The sequence below is a fragment of the Aythya ferina genome (genome assembly GCF_964211825.1).
Source record: "Aythya ferina genome assembly, chromosome: 19".
Classification (NCBI taxonomy): Eukaryota; Metazoa; Chordata; class Aves; order Anseriformes; family Anatidae; genus Aythya; species Aythya ferina.
Genome location: NC_140309.1, coordinates 4,243,570 through 4,270,938, shown reverse-complemented (window position 1 = coordinate 4,270,938; position 27,369 = coordinate 4,243,570). Strand labels below are relative to the sequence as shown.

Genomic DNA, 27,369 nt, shown 5'->3' with positions numbered 1-27,369 from the left:
TATAGTGAAATGGATTTGGATCCCCAGAAAAACTGGCAATGGAGAACCTGTACATATGCTAACTTTTGTGGCCATTCCTGCCAACGTCATGAATATTCACACAGTAGCCCTTGTGGGCATCCCCTTTTTCTCAACCGAGAATGGCTTCACTTAGCTCCTTTGGAGTGGGAAAGGTTAGTGGTTTGTTCTGTTCAGACTGATTCGAGGATCCCTGAGTTCGAGTGCTAAATGAAATTGTTATTTGAGGAAGATGCTGTCATTTAACTGTGGAATATATTAAGTTTACTTGCAGTAAACACGGAAAAAAATAGTTTGGGAACTAGATTGGTTAAAACAAAAAACTAAAACTGGTGTGAGATTGGAAAGATGTGATGGCAAGAACGGTAAGGGATTTTGTTTGTTTAAGATACTCGGTGACTTCTGCTTGGGTAAGTTTTTGTATTTCATCCATATAAATAAGAATATTTCCTTTAACTTTAGAAAGGCGATGTCTGCAATAAATTAGTGCCCTGTCTCACAGAATAAACAAGTTCATTTTCATCATGTGTAGGTGTTAATTCCTGTCACTAATTTAGCATTCTTAATGAGTTTTTGATCTTCATTTTGGGAACAAAGCCAGTTAGATGTATTTTAAGTGGAGGTAATATCAGGAAGGATATTCAGCCAGCTAGGAAACTATAGCAGTGACAGAACATAGATAATTTATTTTCCAAAATGGTATAATTGCAGACCAAAATATGGGAAAAACTTGTGCTGACTTCCATGTATATTTTTACCTGAAGAAGACAATTGAAATGTTTTCTGAGCTTGAATGTCACGCTGATTTAGATCAGGTGTCTTTTGAAATGTAAGCTAATACATGAGATTGATTATTTTAACCTTAACATTGAGGCTTCTTTCTGGCATTTTGCTTCACCAAGAAGACAGAGCACATAACTCCCCTAGCCAGCCAGTCAGATTTCCTTCCCTTGCCATCTCACCTTGCACAGTTTTGGTTTGATTTTCAACCCCGTGTCTCCTTCGATTATACTGTTACGCACAGACGTCACTTCCTTCTTACAGGACTTCAATTTTGACAATAATGACTGCTACAGAAGGAAGAGAAAGTGCTAATTTTATGGCAGAATTGCCTGCCTGTCAGTGTAGGACTTGAATGACTTGTTCATTTCCACATTGACTGACGTTTGGGTGGGTTGGGAAAGTAGTTTCGCAGTCAGTTGGGACTGTAGAAGAGATAAAAATGAGCGTATTTACGGAGCTACTGTTGGACACAAATCAACAGTTATAGCAGCCCTGAACTGGGGGTTCTGGGTACGTATTGTATGGTTTGCTTTTGCTCACAAAATAGCTTAAACATCACCTGTAAATCAAAAATATGCTATCTCTGGTAGGGATGGTAACAGTAGTTATGTTTTGACCTTACCATTAATACGAATGGTCATCTACATTCTTTAATTTCTCTTCAGAAAACAAACTACTTTTCATCTACTGATCCTTGGGCATTTTCTCAATGCTGCCATTTTTATGTGAAAAATGAGTTTGGGACTCCATTTTTGGGAGGTAACTTAAGAAAATGAATTGCTTTCTAGTCTTTCATTTTTGACTATTGCTAGGTGTCAGTAATAGCTGGACTAATGCCTCTTCTAAGCTGACGTTTCCTAAAATAGATTTTTCCAAGCACATGTATTTGTTCTAAAAAGTTACTTGTAATTATAGCTGCTAAATTCTTCCTTCTGCAGCAGCTTGGACAAGGTTGAAGACATTTAAAACTCTGGGAAACTAGAGTTGATTTAAACCTTCTTAAATGCACCAAGGACCTGTGCTGTTGCCATTAGGAGGAATAAAAGCTTAATTTTTATTTTTTAAAAAAGCAATTTGTATAGTGATGTGAATGTTTCTTACAGGGACTATATGCTAACTAATGTGCAATTACTTCTGGCAGCAATGGTATTACTGTAGGAATACTAGCTCTTCTCATATGTTAATGGTTTTATGATTACTGAAATGATATTTTTAAGCCCAAATGTATCCAGTGGGGTTGGATATATTTAGGCAAAGTTTTCAGATTCTCTACAGGAAAGAATGAGGTGTCTAAGTGAAAACGTAGTCCTTTGAGATATTACTCAGAAGGAGCGCTTTCTGTCTGTTATATGTTAATCTTTATTATCACTAGCTTTCCACCCTTCATATTAAGAATTTCCTTGGAGAAAAGACTGCAAAATCCAAATCACTGTAATACGACATGAACAGAATAAAAGGCAGGAGCTATAGTGGCTTACCGTGCTCAGTAATAGAGCTTTCTCCTGGTTTGTTTCAATTAACACTAGGTGGAAGTTTTATTGTATTTTGATTATATTTTATGTTGTCTTTTATATCCAGGGACATGCAAATTGTTTCTAACTTCTAAGGAGCATAAGAACAAAGGTGTTAAAGCCGTGGGGGACTGACATGCTATCAAGAATGTATTTTTATTCAGGTATGGGATGAGTTTATTTTGCCTACAGGTACTCCAGGGGGTAATGTTGAAACTGTTGTCCCCTGTGTTACCACCACAGCGCAGTGGTTTGGGGTCATTACTGATCTCTCAAAACATGGATCTGCAGCAAAACTTCCTACGTCGTGTTGCCCCTTGGCAGTCCTTTTTGCTGCACCACTGCAGATGTAGGTATGCCATTAACAGAGTTGTTCAGTTTCAGAGTTTCTCATTGATTTTTTTTTTTTTTTTTTTTTAGCTATATGAAACATATTTCTGCTTCTGCCAGGGATTCATTGTTCAGCTATGTTTCACGTTTAAAGGCATGTCTAGATGAAATAGTAAGCTTCATACACACAGTACCTGCTTTGCAGAGCTTTTAAAAAGTGCTTGTATTCAATTAAAAGTGGCTTGCTTGCCTTTTTAATACTCTGTGGGTTTAGTTCATACTTCAGTAATTGCTTTATTAAACATTTTGAACAGACTGGCTTTATACAGCCTTTTGAATGACTTTTTTCCTCTGCCTTTCTGTGGCTACGAGGTACACTGGATTAAAACCTGGCTTTGTATAGTATGGCGGCATCTCCTGCGCGCTGCCGGTACGCTTTGATTGCTGTCATATCAGGCTGTGACTTGCAGCTGTGTGTAACCTACAGCTGTGTGCTCTGCAGCACCACTGCGACCTTTCTCTGGGAACTGGGCTTGTCAAAGATGTTTTGTGTACGCGTGCACCTAACCCTTTTGAAGGACATCTCTTGACAGAACAAATCTGATTTTCATGCAGGAGAACAGGTGCCTCAGCCTCTTCAAAGGGAATCCCAAGCAGCAGGCTTCTTAGCTCTGGGGCAGGGCATGGCTCCAGGAGGGGAGGATGCTACATGGGGTCACCTAAAGATTGGTGTCCTCCAGGCAGTGGGAACAGCATCTCCCTCGTGGAAGTGTGAAGTCCCCAGCAAGCAGGGAAATGCAATTCTGACTTAGGAACACACACAGCTCTCCCTGCCTGCCCTGATACTCTGTCTTTTCTTCCCAGAATAGGGATGGTTCCTGTAATAAAGGCTTAAAAGAAGGGATTTTTTTTTGTTTTGTTTTGTTTTTTGGGGGGATGGAGATGGACACACAATTGTCTGAAGAATTAAAAGCTTTCAGAGGAAAGTGGTGGGAGGTCTTGAAAAACTAAGTTGAGCAAGGTACCAGTAAACAACAGCACTGGAAACTCTTATGCTTGCAGGGGAATGCATCAGCTGAGATATTCCAGCAAGCCTTATCTTGTCCGTCTCTGCTATAATTATCTGTCTTGGAGGCTCACAGTACTAAGGCATGATGACTACAGATGTTATCTGCTGCATGATGGAAAAACAAGCACTTTGAAAAACCAAACAAACATGGTGGTTACAGTAATCCTCTTTCCCCACAGCGGTTTTCAAATCATGCAAACATAAACAAATTCTATAGAATTTGGAGCAAGTGTAATCTGTTCCCATTCAAAGAGAGCTGGATTGTTGCTTTTCACAGCTTTAGCTTATGAAATCTGTAATGTAATTATGGTGTAGAAATATCAAGAATGGAAGGAATTTAGCTTAATGTGCAATGAGTTCTCAAAAGGGAGATAAATACAGATACTGCAGGGAACTATGCACACATTGAGCAACACGTCCACTGAATGGAAATCACGTCTTGACCTGGAGAACATGCTGCCCACCTCCTGAGCAGACGGCACTGGCAGGGAATGCACTGGAGTTTCACCTTTCTTGTGACTTATTTCTTGTCAGAGGTTGGTCCAAGTCAGCTCTGTTTGTGCCATCAAGGAGCCAGGAGCAGAGCTGAGCTGGGGGGCAGGAGATGCAGGGATAAATGCTGTCTGCTTTCCTTAATCTGGGGCTCAGGAGCACAGTTTAGTGTTGGCAGCACGTTAGATGTGTCTTACTGATTTTAAGCTACCTGCTGATGGCCCTGCTTAGCTGGTGAGCTCTGTGAGCACGTGCTGAGAGTTCCCCCTCCTGTGCTCTGATGCTCCAGCCAGAAGCTGGGGGAGGGAGCTGCTGCTGTACCTCGGGGGGACCTCTGCTGCTGCTGTTCTGGGAAAGGGGAATGTAGCTGCCCATACAGCCCGTCTTGGCACTACCAAGGGACATTTTTCAGGGTCTGTAGCTGGCTAAGTGAAGGGGAGAGTCTAGGTGATGCCATGGTGGGTGTTAAAGAAGGTATTAAAAATGGCTGGTGCAAGTTAGTGTGGCTGGCCTGCTGCCCGAAAGCATGGACAATTGTGGGAAGGCTTGAAATGTGTTTTCATGACTAGAACTATCCATATAAAGGCGTTCTTCACAGCTCTTCTATCTTTCACAAATAAATTATGAGAGGAAATGTCTTTGTATTGAAACATTTGAGTGGTGTAGTTAATAATGCTCAATTACATGTAGCAAGGACCTGAAACATCCATAAATAACAGCAACTACAGTGTGGAACAAACGAACAATTGGCCTTGTGTGTGTAGTTCACTCATGCACCTGATAATGCAAATGTGAAATTCGATGTGAAATCCTCTCCTTTCAAGTGCCAGCCCCTGCTGTCAGAACAGGATGTGCCCAGTGGTGGAAGTGGCACCGTCCTGGGGTGGAACCTCCTGGAGTTTGGTGTACGCAGCCTGGCTGCTGTTCCCGACGTGGTGGGCTCAGAACCGCCTTTCTGGCTGGTGCTCAGACAGAGGTGCTGTAGCTGACTTGGCAAATGTAGGTGAGTGTGTTGGGGGGTTCTGGCATTAGCTGGATCTCAGAACTGGACAGGAGTTTGGAGTGGGAGAGTGAGAGAAAGGTCTGGAGAGAGGGGAGAGGAGTGGAGAGAAGGTAAGTCTGTTTTGGGGGGTCTGAAAGTCTAAGCATGAGGTGTGTGTGTTTTTCTTTTTTCTTCTCCAAATGGGCTTCATCCAAATAGGATAGAAGTCCTAATTGAGGGCTGGAAAGTATTTGTTCTGCACTCAGTGTTCAAATGTTTCAAAATTGGCACCTTTGTGTGCCATATAACTGGGGAAATCAAATGTATTTACAAAAATGTAGTCTCTGCCAAACAAGGTCAGCCGTATTTATGTGTGCTGGCTGGATCTCACCTCCTCAGAGGAACCCTGTGTGTGTATTGGAACGCCATCAGCTTTGCTTTTTAATGTTGTGTGATTTGATCTGTCCTGCATTGTTGCTGTTAGCCTTGAGGCTAATTTTTAATACATGTTCTGCCTGTGCCAGCAGTCCAGAGCCTGTCAGATGGCGCTGAGGCTGGGCACTGGGTAGAGCTCTCCACCTTGGTGCTCGCTGCTTCAGCGAGAGCAGCAGCACGAAGCCTGCCTTAAGGGCAGGTACTGTGATACCTGAAGCCTGCAACCTCCTCTTTGCTGCTTTTTTCCTTACAGATACCTTAAATGTGAGCAGGAAGAGACTTGCAGAGTCCTTCCCCGTCCCGTGGAAATTGCTCCACCTTGTTTACCAGGTGGAATTGGCTCCTGCCACATGCTGGGGGAGCTCCGGGAGTGTGCACTGCTGCTCACTGGGTCTGCACGACCTCCCTGGCCAAGGGGCGCCCCACTCACGGTGCAGGATCGTGCCCTCAGTCTTGCAGACACCCAGTGCTTTGTACTAGGGTGAGGGAGGCATGAGACTGAGAGACAGACACAGAAGTGAAGACCGAGCATTTGTTGTTCAGGGTTTTAAGTTTCACAGGCATGAAGCTACAGCAGAGCGAGTTGTTTACATCCCTATTAATCACACTCTGGCAGTAAAACAGCTCTGTTTAAAGCTTGTCTCTGTTGTGGAGATAAGAAAACACAGAAAAGTTGTTAGAAATTAATTTTGACTGTGTATCAAATTAAATGTGTTAAAGCTCTCTGTACAGGAACTGTTTCAGAGCTGGAGTGGCTTTAATTTGCTTTTCATGTGAAACGGCATTGAGGCATTTTCATTTTGAAATGAGAGAGTTCACTCCAGGGTTTATAGCACGCTCTGCAGAGAAGCCCATATGCAAGTTTTCAGCTGTGATGTTTGCAGGCTGTTGAGGAGTGGGTTATTTTGTAGTTGTTCATCTCTTGATGCTCTCCTTTCGTTTTAAGCCTGTGCTAATGAGCTGCGGCATTCGGCGAGGCCTCTGGGTGGATGTGTGGCCTCCTCCTTGCCTTCAGTGAGATCGTGGAGGCAGGGCAGTAAGACAAGATGGCAGCGAACCATTGTGCTGGCTGTGCATTTAAAACCACCTACTCTTGGCATCTCTGCGCTAGTAAAACTGGCACATCACCTAGTAAGCAGGCAGGGCGCCATCCTGACAGATGGCTGTGGAAGCAAGCAGCCAAGAGGCTATACATGAGCATCAAATACATTTGTTGAGGGCAGGATACCCAGCCAGAAGTGTCTAAGTGGTTTTCAACCCAGAACTGCTGAGCCTATATTCATGAGAATGTCATTGATGCTTCAGCTCAGAGCTGGATGAACTGGTAAAGGCAAAGCTGGAATTCCCAGATCACAGACACCGAGGTCCTGGGAAGTTTTAGATTAAGTTTTGCCTGCCACAGGGCATGAAAAGGAAAAGGCTATCATGCTGTCCCTTACATTTCTCTCTCAAAGTGCTCTATGTAGAAAGAGCAGTGCTACATCCTCATCTATTTCTGGTTAATTAGTCAAGGATGCTGCGTACCTCATGGATTTTTTTATTTTTTAAACATTAACAGTATTTCTGTAGTTTGGATTCTTTGGCAGGCTTGCATATTAATGCCAAAATACTACATGGTGGGAATAATGTCTGTGTTATAGCAGTACAGTGCACTGCTGATTGGCTTTCTCAGGGCAATGGAGTGGGACTCGGTATTTCTAAATCTAGCCCTTTGCTGACGTAGCACCACAACGCATGAAATTACTGTGCTTCATCTTGAAAATTGTTAGCTTTTCACTAACTGCTCTGATTGGAAAGCAAATGATAGGAAACTTCTTCCAATTCTTTTTACGTAATTGAACTTGAAAGAATACTTTGAAACCAATATAATTTTTTAAAGAAAATTTTATGTAAAGCTCTAGTTTAGTGAATCTGAAACACAGCTGGCACCCACAGAAGTATTGTCCTTGCTCATCTGTGGGTCTGCAGCATGCACTTTTACACTGTGTAATTACACTGATGAGCTTTATTCATAGAGTAATCAGATCAGTGTCTGGTAAAAATGATTTTTTTTTCCACTTCATGACATAAGGAGATTATTTTCATTTAGTAGGTTTCAGTTTGTTGGTGCCAATATGTTAAAATAACTAAATAAATGGCTCGTGGTCATGTGGGACAGTTGGAACATAGCGCGTAAATTTGTGTTCAGATAGGAAGGGGTCCCAAGGGGAGGGTTTAGCATGTATTTCCATATCTTGCAAGGGAAATAATGGTGTTTAAAACTGTCTGTTCCTCACCTAACTATTTATTGGTGTTGCAATGATACCCAGAGGCCCTTCCTGATAGGGCAGCAGTTGCCCTGCGAAGTGGAGCCCCTGGTGCAGAGGCAGTTGGTAACTGCACACCTCGGCCAAGCTTTCCCAGCTCCCCTGGGTGTTCGGGCAACACCCCTGGTAGAGTCCGGGTTTTAATCCGTGCTCATTAGGCTCCTCTGGCTTTCTGTGTGGTGCAGGCTGAGAAGCCTCTTCTGTATTTTCTGCATCATGATCATAGTTTTCCCCTTTTGTTATTATATTACAGAAAAATGAAGCCTGGAAGAACTTGTAAGCTGTTGCACTGTCTTGAATTTTCTGTTTAGAGGCAAATTCTGATAGTCCACTCCCCTTCTTCGTTTCACCTAAGAAAGAATATCTGTAACTTAAGGGACTTAATGCAACAACCCCAGTAATACACATGCAAAACAGCTAAATCTATATTTTTCTTTGTTTATTTGAATTAAAAATAAAGCAAATGGAAGTTAATATATGCGATTTACTAGAAGTAAGTTGTTTTCATATCAAAGAATATTGTACCCTAATTAATAATTCAGCTAAGGTCTGGTGTTGACCTGTTTTTTTATTGCATATTGTTATGACTCCACAGTATTATGACTGAAGAGAGCTATTGTGGGTCTTCCAAAATTCAAATGATGCTATAAATCTCCTTCAAACCAGTAATGTGTTAATTAAATAAATGTATTGTGCATGCCTTTTGAACATAGACATTCATTATTTTGCTTGATGAAGTGACCTTAGCCAGAATTTGCTAATGTCCAAAGGGGTAAGCTTGTGACCTCAGAAACGTGGTTAATTTTAATTAGTCAAAGACGCGCTCAGGCTCTCTGTAGCTTTGAAACATTTGAATTCAGTTTTGATGGCATTATTCTCAGGGAGCATGAAACAGATGCACATAATTCTTGTTAGCATATTACTTGAAGTTGACTTCAAACATGTGTTCATTGTTAATTGTTAGGCTGTTTGCATCCATTGGGAATCCAGTCTGCCAATTTTTTTTGAATATTATTACTACTACTATTACTGTTTGTAACTCACACCTAGGAGCCTGTGTCATGTGGTGGGCCCTTCTTATGGTAAGGCCTGTTTGGAAAAGTCTCTGCTGAAACAAGTTTAGAGAATAAGCCTTGGCATTTCTTGCTTGGTTCTGTCTTGTATAAGGCGGGCTTCTTTAAAGGAGTTGCTTCTTATTTTTATTTCTAGTTCCCGCTTTGATTATTTTCTTTTCTATTCTGTTTGCAAAACAAGGGTGGTGGCCATCCAAGTGTGTTCTTGCAAATTCTGATGGGAGTGTGACGGTGACCTGCTGAGCACAGCTGTCGGCTTTGAGGTCCTGCCTTGAGGATGGCACTCTGCCTGAATGGAGGATCTCAGCTTTTGGCACTTTGTAATGGGAAGCACATCTATCGTATAAGTAATGTTAGTTTTTTTTCCGTTGTACTTGAATATAAGGTCATGAATGTTGGCCTAAATTTCAATACTAGGTAGTACTGTGTATGTTCAGGTATGTGCAAAGCTGAAAGTAACTCATCAGTAATTTTTAAATTGCTACTAGGCTGGGATAAGTTTTTTCTTTCAGTAGAGAAGGGCTGGAGGGGAAAGAAAATAAATGTGTGTATAGGAGTAATATCCTGTACTTAAAGCTCTATTGCAGTTCAGTGGGTTCTGTGCACCCCAATGGGCCTAAGAGGTGCAAGCGGGATCAGAACCAAGATGTTCATGACCAGGTCACCTCCCATATATTCATGCTCCAGTTTCTCTTGGGTACTTAACCATCTTTACAGGGCAAAAAGATCTATTTTAAGCTTTTTTTCTTGGGCGTGGCTATTGCTTTTTTTTTTTTTTTTTTTTTTTTTTCCTGCCTCTGTCCTGTTCAGTCTCTTTTCCCAAACAAAGTCTTAGAAACTGCCAAGATGTCGGGCATAGATCTGAGAGCAGCCTGCCCAGGTAACTGAACAATATTTTGCTTGCTCTGCTCTACCTGTACAAGAACTGAAGTCAGGAGGAGTAACTTTATGATTCTTATTGCGACTAGTTAAATACTGTAACTGAGAGGGGGAAAAAAAGGATATTAAAATGGAAGTTGAACAGAATGTTAACCTGGAAGAGAATCTTTACTTATTAATACTTCGAGAATGTTTTTTTTTAAACTGAGATTGAATAGTTTTACTTCTACATCTAAAAAGTAAAGATTCAAGAAGAATTAGCATGTTGATATCAAACAATCAGTTTTAAACTACTGTGCACTATTTCATTGTCCAAGTGTGCACTTTTTCACCAAAATGGTCCTAGCAGAAATGGATTCCAGGTGACTCTGCAGTTTTCTGATTTACTTCCAAGCTTCTGAAGACAAGAAACGCTCTCAATAATCCTATGCCAGATGAGCATACTTTCTCCTGCATAGTCCCCATTGATTTACCAATTCCTGGTTATTTTATCTTACATCAATATTATGATGTCCCAACTGTGTGGGATTTTTACCTAGATGAAAATCCCAGGGATTTCTGGTTTGTGGTGCAGTGGTAGTTCATTAATTCCCCAGTGTAGTCGGTAGCTAGTATATTTCCAATCAATACTTTTTATGCAAGAGTGAAGGTTAAGCTTTTACGGTTATTTGGTGTAATACCATTGCAAGACAATTTTCTTGCTGAGATGGTGTTGAAAGGATTGGCTGAGCATAGCTCTGCAGCCGTGCTTTGTCAGGCTGGAGCCCTGATTTGCAATCTTGACTGTGGTTCCCTTCCTCCCAAGTCTGGAAGGAGCTATAAAGTTAAGTCAGTTCTCTGCAAAATCTACCTATCTCGTGAAAATGTTGGAAAACATTCTTGGGGTGATAGCGTGTATTAACACCTCTTTAGCTGGGCAGAAAGACGTTAGGCAGCCAGTTTCTCCTGTAGCTCTGGAGTGATTCATGCTTTGTGTGGCACTTGGTCTTGAATGCTTTCATTATGTGTTTTTATTCCTTTGTAATGTTCTCACTAAGTGTAGACAAGAGAGGCTTGAATTTGGTTATTTTCTCAATGATGGAAGTTGGATTCAAAATCCAGTAAGATGTGGCATTTGCAGTAAACAAGTTTGAGGAGAAAAGCTGGCACCTGAGTTTGTTGGGTCCAGTAACCGGGAACCTGGAGCTTGGGCACGTCTGGCACCTGGGCTTGCTTGTGCCATGCTGTGGTCTCCCCCCTGCGTGCAAGTACTGGTCACTTCCTCATGTTTTTAGAGCTCTTTGGAGTCCAGTCAATAAAATAGTGAAGCCATGCAGTGATGGTTTGGAAGTTTTGATCAGGATGTTGGAGTGTGTTTGAGGGTATCTTTTGCACCTCACGTGCATGTGAAGGTTTACAGTCAATACAGGCAGACTATGCCCACCCATTTAAAAGTAAAGATGTACCTAACACATTTCATCAGGTAATGAGCCAGGTGAGGTGCTACTTTCTGCAGAATCTGCAGCTGAATTGCTTTAAATAAGGAAGGTGGATATTATTGTTCCTCTGATAGCAAACCCCACATTTCTGTAAACACAATTTTGAACTCCTGAGTAGAATGTGCAGCCCCTGAAGGCCTGTACTTGTACTCGAGAAAGGGAAGTGAACTGTTGTGGGGTTAACTTGGTAGCCTAAGGGAGGAAGGCTGGTAGACTGCTGCGTGTTGGTCACCTGATTAAAATCATGCCTGCTCTCCTAAAAATTCAAGTTTGTGTCAGTGTACCCAGTAAAGGTGATGTGGCAGAAGCTTTTCTAGCTGGGGTTTTGGAATTTTGGTAAACTTCACTTCATAAACATGCTGCTGTTTGTCTCTGCAGCAGCTAAGCTTCACAAGTGATCAGCAGAGAAAATACTTCAGGCTTCTGTTGTAACTGAAGACTTGCACTTGTTTCTCTCAAAGTACATGGTTAAGGTAGACAGCTGTTCCTGCAGCTGTTTTAGAATAGGGCAATGGAGGTAGGGTGTGCTCTAAGTCATAAAAGATAGTGGCAGAGATTAGGACATCTTTCTGCTGAATCCAGCATCTAAAGGGCTTTGTATAACAAGTTGGGAACGCAGAGATTCACTATTCCCACCTCTCCCCGTGCTTATCACAGATGGTAGTGCCTCCATGTATGACGGTGTCTCGCATGGTAGTGAGCTCATGACTCTGCTGCGACGTGTTTCTGCACACTGCAAGGCAGAGACCTGTGCGTTTCAGTCTGTTTTGTCTAAATGGCCGTGGTACCTCCTGAGGTAAGCAGCTGATTGTTGCTTTGTCTGCTCTGCTTCTGTTGGATTTTACTGGGGCCTGGGGCAGCCCTGCAGTGGGAGGGGAGCTCTTCCTGCTGACCACAGCACCTTTCCTTGGGCCAGCCGTGTTATGCCCCCCAACAAAGTGGATCAAAGCAGCAGTCTCCTCTGCTCTCACCTCCTGGCTCATCTGATCAGGGTGGGGAGTCCTCAGCTCACGGGTCTGCTTCTGGGGTGATTTCAGGGACATCCCTCTTGCCAGAAGATGACAGAGTGGCAGCGTGGTGGCTTCATGCTGGAGCTGCCTAAGCTTTGCCATGCTGCGCTGTCACTCTCCCTCCTCAAAGGGTTAGGGGGAGAAAATATGAAGTAAAGGCTGTGGGTTGTGATAAGGCCAGGGCATTACCATCATGGGCAGAACAGACTCAGCGTAAGGGTGGTAAATGCAATTGATTGCCTATTGCTAGCAGACTAAAGCAGTGAGAACTAAAAGCAAACTAAAAACATCTTCATCCTCATCCAGCCTCTTCTGCCTCGTACCCCTGAGCAGTGCTGGGGAATGGGGGCTGCCGTGGGTCCGTAAGGGTATTGGTGGATAATGGGCTGAGGGACTGGCAGTTCTAGCAGTGCTCCCTGTTTGCTGAATTAGTGGATACTGCCAGGAACAATCAAACAAACCCCCCACAAAAACAGACAAAAAAAAAAAAAAACACAACAGAAACACTGGTGGGGTAGGGGTGAGGGTATGGTATTGTCCAAGAAGACCTCTCCATTTTAACTCCATGGCTACCTTCTGTTCTGGACAGTGGCACCCACACCTCTAGCCAGGTGGGAAGAAAGCACCAGAGTGCAGAGGCAGCGGGGGCCTTCCTCGAAGGCTCGAGTTGACCTGTGGAGACATGGCACCACTTCATTCGTTGTGCTCTGTCATGTGTGTGACCAGGGATGTGTTGTGTGATCTGTCAGATGACAAAACAGCTGCTCGAGGGATGTGCTGGCTGGGATCTCCGCCCATGTGCTTCCTGCAGGAGGCAGAAGTACCAAGTGTTGATCTGTTTTAACCATCCTATATCTGGGAGGCAATTGAATGACTCTGGGATGTGGTTTGGCTGCTGCGCAAGAGAGCTGCTGAAGACATGGCTTGCTTTATTTAATTTATTTCATAAACAGACTTCTGGGGGCATGTTAGACTTTGAAAGACCTTTTCCCCTCCTACTTCCCTGCAAAAGAAAAAAGTTTCCCTTGCCCATATTGCTTTAGGCCCATATTTCAAAATGACACATTGGTACCAAAGATTGTAGAGCAGAGCACATCGCTCATGATGCATTGCTCCCTATCCACATAATTCCTCCACTTTATGATCAAAATAAAACACTTGAAATATGTTCTACTGTGCTGGGTGGGAGAGAGAACAAAATGCTGGAGGGGAACCTTTAAGTAGTATCTCTCTGGACTTATTTATAAGATTGCACTATTTCTTTCCCCCAACCCTTTCCCTGTTTCTCCTCCTCCTTTCCTTCAAATATTCTGACTGGTGCTGACAGAAATGATTATAGCTTATGAGTGATAATATAATTCAGTTTCCCTCAAGGAGAGATGCTATCAGAGAAGGTTTTTTTTTTTTTTTAAATATACTGGTTGAAAAGAGCCATCTTTCTTCCTAGAAGAACAGTTATTAATCTCTTACTAGTACATTTTCATATCGTTTTGGACATTTATTTCCATGCTGTGATATTATAAAACCAGGCATTTGTGTCAGTTTTGATGCAGTGCAACATGCTGGAACATGAAAAGGCGTAATTACCACTGTGGTCATTTGAATTGCTAACCAGATCCTGACATTTTCAAATCGGACCAATTTCTTAGTGATCCAGAAGTGAGCCTGGGTGCTGTATGAGCTGCATTTCAATTAGGCAGCTCAACATTTAAAAAGGAAGCGCAGAGTGCTCGCATCCCCAGAGCATTGCTCAAATGAAGGAGTGCTTTGCCAGTTTTGTATTGCTTCTCTAGATGAAATGTTTTGCTTGTGAGTTCTTTGATAAAATTGTAGGTAATTGTTAATTTTGATACATCTGAAATGTTTAAGAAGGTCTCCTTAAGGAAATTTTTCTTTGGCTCTAACTTTTGAAAAATGGATATCATCGTAGCAAGCTGCTGCGAGATCAGTTTGAATGCTGTGCACCTTCACTGTGTGAGCTGCTGGAGCTCCTGAGGATTTGATGTGGAAGCTGTTCTCTGGGCCCTGTTCATCTCTGTGTGTCGTGCAAGCTTCATAACTTGAGCACCTGAGGTGGTTGGGGAGCTTCATGGTGGCTAGTGGCTGCCCTTGTCTGTGCTTCTGGGTGCTGCTGGCACTTTGCTGGTGGGTGTTGCACAGAAGTCGTCTTGTTCCAGCTCTGCTGCTTGGCAGGAGGCGAGGTAACAGTGCAGGGCCCCAGTGAGAGAGATGGCCTGCTCTGTGGCCTTCACAAGTACAGGGCGTGACACCCCGTGACATCAAAGGCTTGTCTGCAAGGGTAATCCAGGGGCTCTCAGCATCCTATGGCCTTCCAGCCCTCTAGGCCCATGTAATACAGCCAATAAGTAATGGTATGTCTTAGACCTGGAGCTAAAGAGAACAGTACAGGAATCATCCTGAGCGTAAGAATGAGAAGAAAGAACATTTACTTAGGTTATGTGGAGCAAAAGCAGTAGTTGTAAAAAACATCTCCCTGTTAGTTCAGTAACAGCACTGAACAACATAAGGACAGAAAGCATAGAACATCCCAAGTGTTCTGAATTGAAATACTTGCATAGGATTACTTATTTTTTTTTCTCTCACCTTCATGGAAAGGTTTGTAATAAATATCTGAAAATCTGGACAACCCTCCCACTCCCCTTACCCCATTTTTTCTTTGAGAAGTGCCAAAGTGTTTTCCCACAAGGAAAAGTTGAATTTTTAGTTTAGTCTGGGGAGGCGTGTTGTTCTTTTCCTTGTGTGGACAAAATCATCATTTTCCTTAAGCTGTGGATCTGTTTATTGAGTCAAGAAGAGAAAGGAAGATGACAGAAACCAGCTGCAGGCTTCTTTTAAAGATCAGACTTCAACCTTTCATATACAGGGATTTCACCTTTCGTGCCTGAAAATACCAGATTTGCATATCTGTCATAATGTTTTTTTGCATTGAACTATGGAAGTATAGCTGTAGACAAATGAAGCTAAAACTTGGCTTAATAGTTGTTTTCTTCACAACTCTTTGTGTTTTAGAGGATTGAGAGAAGTGTTTTAATTTGTTTTTGTGAAAGTATTTGAAATACAGATTTATTTATTTATTTATTTATTAATTTCTGGCATGCAGTGCTGTGGCTGCTGGAATATTAGTTGTCAAAGCTATCCTTCCTGAACTCTGTCCTTCTCAAAGGGAGTCTTTGGATCTCCTTGAATCTCCCAGGAATTCTGGTATGACTAAAGCATGTTGGCGGCGTTTGTTGTGTATTTAATGCAGTCTTTTAGGAAGTGGAGTTGATCTTCAGAACCCAGATAATTTGGGCATGTTGTGCTTTGCAGTCAAGTTGCCAGTGGATAATTTCCATGCAACAGATGTGTTTGATTATGGCAACCTGGGGCATGAAATTACTCCTAACGCTAAAACTGGCGGCTTCAGTACAACGCGGGGCTGTGCAGCTCTTGCCACTGCAGAGCTGTCTAGACACCTCACCCAGGGAGCCAGGCCCCCAGGTAGAAAGCACCGTATGTGTGTGTAACAAAAGCTCTCTGCCAGACTGAAACAGGTTTAAAAATACAATTTAACGCATATTGGTAGTCCCGAGAAGTAAGTCTGTTCTGATTGTGAAACTCTTGGGGGGTGGGATTGGAATCTGTGGGGCAAATAAGACGCTGTGCGTGGTTATGGATTGCCCTCTTAGAGAGACCCACATGAAGAAAGGAAAGCAGTCTGTGCAGCCCGGCGTGGGGCACAGCTATCACCGTATGCTGGTTGCGTGAGTGACAGTGGGCTTATGATGAGAAGTGTGTGGTGCAAGAGTTGAGACTGGGATTTTGTAACCAGCTGTCCCTGGTCTGCTTGACCTTCCACCAGAATTCTGTGGGTGGTTTTTCATTTTAATGAAAAACGTAGGGAAATGGCTAACTAATGGTATCTGTGGCTGAATCTGTGAAGGTTAAAGTCCAAAGCATGAAGCAATTAAACAACTTGTTGGTATTTGTCCTGTGGCTTGTTCCATAAAGTGCATCATGTCAGAGCATCTCAGCTGCTTTCATAGCCACGGACTACTTGCATATGCAGTGCTACTCTCTAGAATGAGCATTGTGCTCTTTTTACTGAAGAACAAATACCACATTTCCTTAGGGCATGACTGCAGATGGGATTATGCGTGCGTGTCTATAACATGGCATGCATTCTCCAGATACAATTGGTATCATATTATTAAATTGGAGTCCAATTTCTGTGGCATTTTAGAGAGATGCTTGGGAGCATTGCCATAGATTTGTGCTTCAAGCCAGCCAGAATAGCAAACTGTTAGGATACTGCCCCAGCTTGGAGGTGAGGTAAAGGCTTGTGGACAGAGCAGTGGTCACTGCCATCCACTGCTCGTTCCCTCCTTTGTCTGATGGGGCAAAGTGAACTTCTTCTTGTCCCTTGTGGAGGCATTCTGGCCCCATGTCATCTTTCCGTCAAGAAGCCATGTCACCTGCAATGACAGCAGTGACATCAGTAAGTGGCTTGCAGGGATGCAAGAAAGCATTGCACTGAACAAAACTTGTCAGCTTTAATTAGGGATGTTGAATGATGTCTTGAAAGCCTGTAGGTATAAACAGACAAATAAGCTGGTAGAATTAAAAACAGATGTTAGAACTTAACTCCTTTAATAACAACATCCCCTGCCTCATCCCCATTAAAAAAATATATATAAAAATCTTATGTCAGTTAATGCCCAATTCTATTTATACATTTCTAATTTACATGCAGATTTAGCATAATGTGTTCAGGAAGACAACATGCTTTTTATTTGAACAGAGATGACTGTTAGGTTTTCTCAGATCTCTGTTCTTACATTCTTCCTAGCCACTTGTCCAGGTAGAAGGGACTTGACTTAAGAACTGGCCAGGTCATATCTTAACCTCCATGAACTCCAGATTGTCCAAAAGAGCAAATAAAATTTGTAGTAAAATCCTACAGAAATGTCACCTGGATTAGTAGAGGGTACGCTGAAGACTCTTAACACAAAACTCTTTCAGTGCTTAGAAAGACGAGGAAGCCCTTCCAGGTGCAGTGTTTCCAGGGTCCCTGTGCCTTTCCAAAGCAAGCTGTTAATTGTGACCATATGCAGCTGTGAAAACGAAGCAGGCACAGCCCTGATCTAAACAGTGGGATTGCACAGCCTCTGCCTGTGGCCATGGCAGATGATGCATAACATGTGCTAAGCCAGCTATTAATGAAGAGGAGGAGAGGAAAGGTACCATGGCTCCCTTTGCTCTCAGGTAAATCTACATCCCCTTGAGTTTGTCTTTGCAATTTCTAGTTGCAAAATGCCGTATGTTGCTCTAAGCCAACAGAGCACAAGCAAGCTGTAGTCTTCATCTCCAGAGTCTGAACTGAGGCTGGAGCTGCACTGTGTCTTGGAAGGAGGTCCATGGAAGTGAACAGAGTCTTGACCAAAAGGCTTCTTCAGTAAACCTGACTTGGAGATGTGCAAATGCTTTCCAACTGACTGTTTTTTAGCAGATTGATCCAAGGTCCAACAGCCTGTGGCAGGGATGCCAGAGAGCACCTCGGTGAATTCTGAGTGGTGTTTGGCAAGGCTGCCACATTTTGAGAGGAGAAATGAACGTGAAAAATAAGGGCTTCCATTACTGCGTCCTGCTGAGTTGCTCACATGGCCAGAGCAGAATCCCCGTGATGCACAAACAAAAGGTGGCAGTTGAGCAGCAACTTGCCTCCGAGAGGCAGCCTCTCCAGGCTCCCATAACTGTTTGTCTCTTGGCTTAATGCTGAAATTGGAAAGAGAAAATACAGTCTGGCGTGGGTCTTCTGAAGCAGAATGCAGCATGTTCGAGTGGTGGGAACACAGCTCAGAGCACAGCTTTTCCCGTCAGCTTCCTTAATGGGTTCACATCTTTGGGAACTTTTTTAAACATAAGTTTTCCTTTTGGTATGTACCTAGAGAGAAAAATCAGTCTCTGATGTAACTGCTGTTGCCATTTGTAAGTGATGTATTTCTCTGGATGAAATATCTCTTGTCAGACTTCCCTATTGGACTTTGCTGGCACCTGAGGACTGAGCAGTGCGCATGGGTGTTCTTCATGATGACTAATTGGAAGGTGCTCTTTCAACTATTAGTCATTGTTTTTCCTGCAGGCGAGGCCTGTATTTATGATGTAAGCTGCAAATGCTCCAATAAATTACAGATAGGCATGTAACTGTTTAAATCCATGTGCTTGGATGAGAGGCAAGACTGGAAAAATAAGAGCAATTCTTGATCTATTCACATTTTCACAGTGAGTGATTTCAAGGTTAAAAGTACCGTCACAGATTTTTACTCAGTTTTTATATTACTTGCTTGATGTAGAAGGTAGGTGGCAAAACAGGAGAGAGTCGTGGTGAGGTCCCAAGTTATAACATAACTGCTTCATCAGAGTATTGGACAGAACGTATGTAGTACTATGATGTAAAGATAGAGTATGTGTTAAATAGATTGACTAAGTATGTGGCTTGAGGGCATAGCTTCCGTTTTTATGTATTGAGCTTGCTGATGCTCACAGCTCAATAAGATACGATTAGTCTCCCGATCGTTGATGTGGCACTACTGTAAAACATTGCTCCTGTTTCTATTCATTTTACTGAACTATGTCATGCTGAAAGCAGAATAATGGGCAGTTATAGCTGAAATCAATAGCCATTGTTTCTTTTTTTCTACAACATTAATATGGGAAAAAAATAAACATAGGGAGTATAGATTTCTTCTGAGAATTAGAGTAGAAATCTCAGAAGATGTGGGTGTATGAAAGATGACCATGTTTGTATTGAAATGAGTCTTCTATACCTTCTCCAGTTTATATGCACGTAAAACTTGAAAGTACAGAGGAGAATGTATAGAACATTGCACGGGGACCTAAGAGATGGTGAGCTAAGATCTGCATCACCCGGGTTGTGGTGAGCAGGGCTTACTGGAGCGGTGCAACCCCATCTCAGCAGGCTGTTGGATTCTTCCCTCAGAGGCATTGCTTCAAGCTGAACTAGCAGTTTGATAACTCTGCCTTTTGAAGACATTTGTCATGGTTGAACGTCTTGCTGTCTGACAGTAAAAACAACAACCTACTCTGCCACCAAAATCCCCCACACCTAACAACAAAAACCCTGAAGAAGCAAAAGCACAAGCACCCTGAGGAAATACTGGTATGGGTGATTTAATATAGACATGGTTCTGCTCCTAAAATGGCTTTCATTGTTATCTGGCTGTAATGAGCCTGAGGCTTTCAGTGTTTGCAGTCTGAAACTAGATGTAGTGAAATTAAGAAATTGGTTTAAAATCCTGTCGTTGAAGGTGAGTAACTCTTGGATCAAGATCCGTCTTGTGGGAGGGTCCGTCACTGAGGAGTTTATTTCTAAAAGAAATAGTCAAGCTCAGCTGAAAATTTTGCTCCTGCTGCACAAATGCACTACTGAAGTTGTGTGTCACACTGAGTAGTAAGACTTTGTTCGCTCATGCCCTTAAGATCTGTGACTTTATCCTTTTTTTCTTGTTTTCTGTTGCAGTAATCTTTTCAGCAAGGAGTAGGTTGGAGGGCAGAAGCCCAAAGGTAATATTCTCTGCTTTTCCTTCTTGGGAGGCATTGTGTCTTCAGCTGCCAGTAGCAGGCTCTCTACCAGCAGCCCCTTGAACAGAGAAAGCTCCAAGCCCATCAGCTGTGGGGTTGGATTCAGGCAGCAAATGATGAATCACCACCCAAATGAGGCAGTGAGGTGATTGCAGCTTTCCTGTTTGCTGTGAGAACTTTCTGTTAAGCATCTGCCTTTTCACTGGACAATACTTCCCATTTTCCCCCTGTTATTTAGAATCCAAAGATCAATCAGTGCTACTGTCCAGCGTGTTGGTAGAGCCTTACCTAAAATGTAGTGCAAAAACTCTGAGTTGCCATTCGAGAATCATAAAATCACAGAATCATTTAGGTTGGGAAAGGCCTCTGAGGCCATCTGGTCCAATCTGTAGCCTAGCACTGCCAAGTCCACCATTAAACCATGCCACTAAGCTCTACATCTACACTTTTTTTGAAGACCTTCAGGGATCGTGACTCAACCACTTCCCTGGGCAGCCTGTTCCAATACCTCACAACCCCTTCAGTGAATATTTTTTTTTCCTAATATCCAAGCTAAACCTCCCCAGTGCAACTTAAGGCCAAAGAAAGATGAATTCTCACTGGGACTGGGTAAAAAGGACTCCAGGAATGATACGGGGAAAAAAGAGCTTCCAACAGGCAGAACAAGCTAGCTCACATGTCTTCTGTATGGCACTGGGGGCTCTGAAAGCATGCTCTTACATAAATGGGTTTCTATCTTGCCAGTCTGTTCTCTCAGTGAAGTCTATATATTTCAATACAAAAAACAAACAAAAAAACCCACACCATCCAAACCAACAAAAAAACAACAACTATGTGCTTAAATGTCTGAAAAACATCCTGTAGTGATAAATACACAGCTAACTTTGCAAAAGCAGACAAGGCCAGAAAAGCCTATCTGGATCTGGGTTTCCACACTGGTGTCCCCTCCGCACCACATTTTCTGCTCATGTTGGCAAAAAATGATTGTTCTTCGTTGTGAAATGCAAAGCACTAGAAATAATCCTTGCTGGATTGTTCTTGGCTGGTGATGCTGAAAGCGTTATTTCCCTGTAGTTGGTACAGTTTTGCTGCCAGCTTGCCATTTAGGTTTCTGTGTTTCTCATTCAATTTTGAGGAGTCTAATACCACGGAATGCAGAGAACAGGATTGGGACTTCAGATTCAAAGAAAACTGGTTGTGAGGGGGGAAAAGAGACTGTTTCCAATTGAACCTAAAATACTGGGAAGTTTTTTGTTGTTTTTCATTTTTAATAGTTGATGAATTCCTTTGTCTGTTCTTCCAACATTGTCTGGGTTTTCTTGTTGTTTAATTTATTTAATAGCAATAGTTTCAAAATCAATAAGACATGAGAAAGAGCAAACCCCAAAACCCAAGCTTGTGCCTCGTTGGCAGAGAGCTCTCTGCTACACATCTGCTGGTTGAAACTTGAGACAGCCGCTCTGTGTTCACGCTCTGAGCCTGGAACCTGAGCTGGTGTCCGTTTATGTGGAAGGGAGTCTTGCCACGAGTTCACTGGGCTGTACTTCACACTGTAGCAGTGGTTTATCAGTCAGAAATTGGAACCCCCGTGTTTATTAGAGTTCAGCTAGATCATCTATTCACTTTGCACTTAGAAACGCAACCATGCTAGTTCCTTAAGCCTTCAGCCCGTATTTTAGCAAACACATTTCCGTTTCCATTTGACTGCATGTAGACACAGCTATCCCTTTGGTAATGAAGTCTACGTTATTGGTAACGATTGGGGAAAAAAAAATAATCCTGTTTGGGAATTTATTCCCTTAGTCTTGCAAGACCTAGCTTTTCTTTGTGATTTTAAGAGTTGCAAGTTTAATGTTACTAATGATGGAAAACTGAATCTTGTTTTTTTCATTCATATAGAGGATGATGTCTACTCTGTGTGCAAAGCAGCAGCCCCACGCATCTTTTGGTGGTGCAAACCACCTGGAGCTCTCCCTGTAGCCTGCTTATTTGACTCATTGACTTGTGGGTAGACTTCTGACTTGGCAAACTTGACATTACACCAGCCATGGTGTGGTGACTGCAGTGGGAATGCCCAGAAGGCTGCCTTCCGATAGAAGAGTTTGTAGTGTGTTAAAAACAACTAAATAAAAATATCTGATGCAAAAAATGTGGTGCTTGCATCAAGGAAGGCAAGATGATTACTTTCTCTAGGCTGTGGGAGAACACTAACATATGCCATCCTTACATCCAGTTAGATTGATGAATACCAGATGGAAGTCATGCAGAATGTTTTCTGCAGTATGCATAAGTGTTGCTGGCAGCTTTTCAGTTTTTGATATAGCAAAAGACAGTTGTGTTTGCTTTAGTGAGTTGAGATAAATGCCTGCAGACTCCAAAATCTAAGGGAAGCACTGCAACTCTAAAAGTTACCAGTGATCTTTCATTTAATGTTGAATCACGACTGTGAGGATTAATGCAAGCGCGCTGTGTAGACAATCTCTTAGTAGCAATTAGTGCAGATAATTAGCTCTTTTGCACAACTTTATTTTTCATGAATTTGTATTTAAATCTTAGATATAGGTTCTGTTTTTCCTTTAATAATCAGAGATGCATGTTGAAATATTCACTAAACAGCCTTTCACGAATAACGTATGACTGTGGAGTTTCACATTCTTCTGTTTCTTTTCCCCAGCACTTTGTCCATCTTGTCCATTTGGGTCTTGCAGCTGCATTTAATCTGCATCAGTGGAGTCTTGTCAATTGTACCCTAAAACAATGAGCTGTGCAGTGCCAGCATAGTCTTCTTTTGTGCATGCTCCTGACTGCATTGCTGACTGTGTTCAATTACCAAATGTCTTCTGGCTAACAGTAACAGATCGTTTGAGGTACTATAGAGTGTTCATCCCCTGAAATATCTGAGCATACAGCTGTTGAATTTGGGCACTGTGTTTTTATGATCTCCATCGGTGGGTTTACTTTCAAGAGGCTTAACTGACTTTGTAATTTTGGGATTTCTAGTCTTTAAGCTAATGGTCTGCATCAGTTTGTCCTTGCAGAACTACAGAAAGGACCTCTGGGTCCTTCCGGCCCAGCCCCATCTCCAGCAGGGTCACCCCGAGCAGGGTGCCCAGGACTGTGCCCAGGTGGCTTTTGAAGATCTCCAAGGAGGAGACTCCAACGCCTCTCAGGGCAGCCTGTGCCAGTGCTCGGTCACTGCACAGCACAGAACTGCTTCTTGGTGTCCAGAGGGAACCTCCTATGTGCCAAATGTCTTCTCTACCATTAGCTGTGATCTGGGTCTGGTGTGGCTGTGATTTCTGTGGGGGCATTGTTTGCTTCCACCAACCCCCATGTGTGACTGTTTGACATAATTCAGTTGAGAGCAGTTTGACAGTTTCAGGTGAGACCAGAAATAAAACAATGGCAATCCGTCCTGATAAGCTGCTACAGAAACCAGCTGCTGTGGCCGAGCTGTGCAGAGGTTCAGAAAAGGCTGTGAACCGTGCAGTGGTGGTGGGGTTTGGGAGAGGAGCCGCAATCCGATGTCCGTAGTGCATTTCCTTTGGAAAAAGGAAGCAAGATTGTAATCGATGGCTGCAAACGTTTACTCTGGCTGTGGAACTGCAAACTGCCTTTGGCTGCTGAGAGCAGCACGGTGTCCCAAGATGGAGGAGTACGTATTGCCTCCCCCAGTTAGCAGCTCCGGCTGGTTCTCTTCTGCCTTTGCCATGGGAGAATGGAGTTGCTGCTGATGGAGGAGACAGCACAAAAGTAGCAGGGCCAAATAAAGGCAAGGGTAGAGCAAATATGTTAGAATGTGTTTGTGAAACGTGATGAAATGACTTCCCCACAAGGTGCCCAGAGGAATAGCATAATTGGAGCTGGTTGTGAATTTTTCAGTGATTTTTTTAATATAGAAAATGATGGTTTCTCAAAAGAAGGAAATATTTTCTTGAAGCATATTGCTGTAGCTAAACATTTTAAAGGAGGGTTCTTAGTCTTGAGTGTTGTAAACATGGGAGATGTGCCCCTGTAACAGTTCAAAACCTGCTTGTTGGAGTGCTCAGCTAGGCTGGAAGCAGCCATCCTCGAGTCCTTGCTGTGCTGCATTGAAACATGCAGTGAGTCCAGCCAGAGGCAGCAGTGCTCGTGCCTGCTGACAGGGTTACTGTCCTTGGCACCTTTTTGCTCCCCAGGGGCCAGGTAGCAGAGCCATTTCTGAGCCTGTCACTTAGGTGCTACATTTCACAGCAAGGAAATCGATGATGTTTTCTTTAAAAATCATTTGGTAAGTGCCCCCCTGCAACTTCATTAGCCACTGAAAGCCGTGCAATCCCTGCTCATCAGTATGAGTCCTCTGTGATTAAGGCCCATCAAATTGCGATGCCTGGGCTGTTTGTTTTCCAGTGACTCGGTGCAGCTAGGTGTATCGCACTGTGCTGTGTCCCCTGTGCTGCAGGAGCTCTTGTAGCACGTCAAGTAAGGAAAGCAAACAAAGTCTGAACAGGTTAAAATCCTCATCAGGCCTTTAGAAGCAGGTGTGGACTAGAAGCATCTGGTATTTCAGGCTTGCCCTTGAAAGATACCAGAAACCTCTTTGGATTTGCTGTGTTGCAACCTTAACTCCACTCACCTGTGGCCTGCAGGAAAACTTGAGAGGCCAAACTACTTCTAACCTACCTGTCTCACGGATATAAACTGGTTCTCTTCACGTTGTCTCCAGCTCTGTACAGCACTGCCTCTGTGCATCCCCCTCTTTTAAGCGGTAGCGTGCAGAGCTCAGGTATTGCCTAACTTTACTTTTTTTGTGGGAAGTGCGGAGGGGGCAATGTCAGTCTTGAATGCAAGAGAGACAGCTTGCTTCACCTGCTCTATGTGGAGAAGGGACGTATCCAGGTGGACCTACAGCTTAAAATGAATGTTATTTAAAAACTCTTGAGAATACGAACAGTGTGTGTCTGCAAGCAAGTTCTGAGAGCTGAATCCTGTGGTTCATCACTGAAATTGCGTTTTGCCCTGTTACAAATGATTCCTGTTCCGTAGCTTGACTTAAGCGATACTTGTGTCTAAATCCTTTGGATGACTTCAGAAACCCAGTGTCTGTCTGTGCAGTTTCACAGGGCTGTGCTGTGTGCTCGTCCTCGACAGCCATGGAGGAGACTTGGTGCTGTGGGTGGTCCTGTTTCACGTTCACCTGATCTAGTCCCTAGTGCTGCACAGGGGTTGTAGGGGTGCTGCAGAGGAAGTGCACCCTGAGTATAGCACTTAAACCGTGTCACTAAAGCTAGTGCTGACCTGGACTGCTAAATCCACCTCGTACAGCGTGTGCCGTGGTGCTGGGAGAGGCTGTGGCAGAGGACCAAAGGTTAACTTCTTGATGCTGGCACAAAAGCACGGGGAACGTGTAAATACACGGCATGTTGAAGCTGAGGGTGGGAGGTAGGTTGCAGTAGTTTCCTCTGGGTCCTGTTAGTGCAGGACCAGAAAGTCCCTGGTTGCTTTTCTGTGCCATGATCTGCACGTGAGCACTGTGGGTGTGAGTGGCAGAGAGGGAAGGGTGGGCCGGGGAGCCGGGGTGCCAGGGCATGCAGTAGCAGCTGAAGCAGAGTGCCATTTCTTGGCCCCCGGCTGTGAAACAGGTTTTATCTTCTAATTTCCCAGCTTCTAGCCAACCCTGCCTGCTTTCAACTGTTTTCTCTGGGCAAGAGCTCTGTTCTGCTTTTATCCCATAGCAGGTGTATCGGGTGCCTTGGAGAATGGGGCAGTGGTTGGAGCCATTGCATCCAGCCTGGTCCTTCCTGTGAGATGTACAGTAAACGAAGGATTAGTGGACCTGGCCCTGGAAAGATGGGGAAAACAATGGTAAAATGGTAGAAGGAATATGAACCTAATGACCTTTTAAAATTCTAAACATAATTACAGGGAAGTTGTTACATGATAATGTCACATCCTGTGAAGATCCTGTGAGATGCGGCGATAGATACTGAGATGTTTATACTCTGATGATCTGGTGATAAGGACAAAAAGCAGTGCAGGTGTTTGACCAGATGATGGTGCTGTGGTTTCACAAAAGTCCTCCCTACTGTAGTAAACAAATTTTTTTGACAAGGCTATTATTGAACTTTCATTCTAGCTAGATACATCAGCAACGTTAGCCCTGCAGTGCTGTGTCACTTGGGACTCCGGGCCATGACTTGCAGTGATGTGGAAAGAAAACTGCTTCCTGCTCCACAGAGCAAGACCCACAGAGAAGAATGCCTGGTGCTGCAGCGTCAGCTCTTAAGGGGACTTGGGATAATCTTAACCTTTTGAATGCTCTGTACCGCTGTGTTGTGCGCATGTGATCAGTTCCAGTGTATGGGACAAGTTCTGTGAAATGGTTTGGTACTTGTCCTTTGACCTCTGCAGACCTTGGTGTGTCACGTCTGAGTTGTGTGCTAAGTACCATGGAAGTAAATAACCCTCAGAGGATGGTCAAGGTACAGCAACAGGGAGCAGTGTGTGAGGAACACACATGGTGTCTTTTGGTGGAAGCATCTCAGAGCAACACAGGTCCTACCTAGGCACGATCGTCAAAAGTATCCAAAGCAATTGGGAGCAGAAGCCTCCTGGGTTTTTCAGTGGGAGCTCCTTGTGTTTGTTCCTAGGATCCTGAGTGACCGTGTTACATGGCTTAGCAAGCAGCTCATCAGCACAACTTCAACAGCTGACTGCCTGCATAGTCCTAGTCAGTAAACGTGGATGATTTAACTGCCATCCTGTATCATTAGGTTGTAGATGATAGTATTTTCTTTAGCAGTTTGAGAGCCCTTTGATGATGTTCGGTGATTGCCATCATACTGCTTTTAGCAGAGCCAGGTGAAAAGCTGCGTAAGCAGAGCAAGGTCCTAAATCACTATTTTTACTTGATATATGTAGGCAGGTGAGGCTCAATTTACACGTACGTGGCTTGTTCACTGTTTTTCTGTGATTTTTAAATACAGAGCAGTGAGTAGTGTCAGAGGACTGCAGGTAATTAGGGACATTGCAGTCTCCCTGTGTACAGTACATGGGTATCTCAGCAGTAACTTAAATTTCCCAGCAAAGCTTTTTGCATCCCTGCTGAATTCCTTTTACTGCCTTTAGGGGTTTATCTGTGAGCACTCACGGCTTGTTTAAAATATCTCAACCAAAGTTGACTGTAAAGAATCGCTGGTATCCAGGGAATCGTTTCAAAGGCTGTAGTTTAACAGTTGCAGAGGGGAGTTTATTCTCTTCTTTAAGATGTAGTGCCACTGTAACAGGGTAGCACTCAGTTAAGTACACCATCAAATGGTTTTGCCTAATTAGTTTTTTTTTTTTTTTTTATTTGATGGCTGGGGGAAACGTGCTAAGAGGAAGACTGTTGAATGCTTACTTGCTTTGTTTATCAGTTCATCA

At 43.3% G+C, this 27,369-nt stretch overlaps 1 protein-coding gene across 4 annotated transcripts in view; it reads left to right on the top strand.

The window, feature by feature from the left end:
- The window catches only part of LOC311421272 (uncharacterized protein), a 223,185-nt gene that overhangs the window by 45,009 nt on the left and 150,807 nt on the right, over positions 1-27,369 (top strand). For 2 of the 4 annotated variants that reach the window (XM_084492971.1, XM_084492970.1), the window contains exon 5: positions 2,380-2,476. The exons of the other annotated variants lie outside the window; for them this stretch is intronic. In XM_084492971.1, the coding sequence (XP_084349097.1) occupies positions 2,380-2,407 (28 nt within the window). In that variant the 3' untranslated portion in view covers positions 2,408-2,476. The remainder of the gene's footprint in view (positions 1-2,379; positions 2,477-27,369) is intronic. 4 annotated transcript variants of the gene reach the window in all.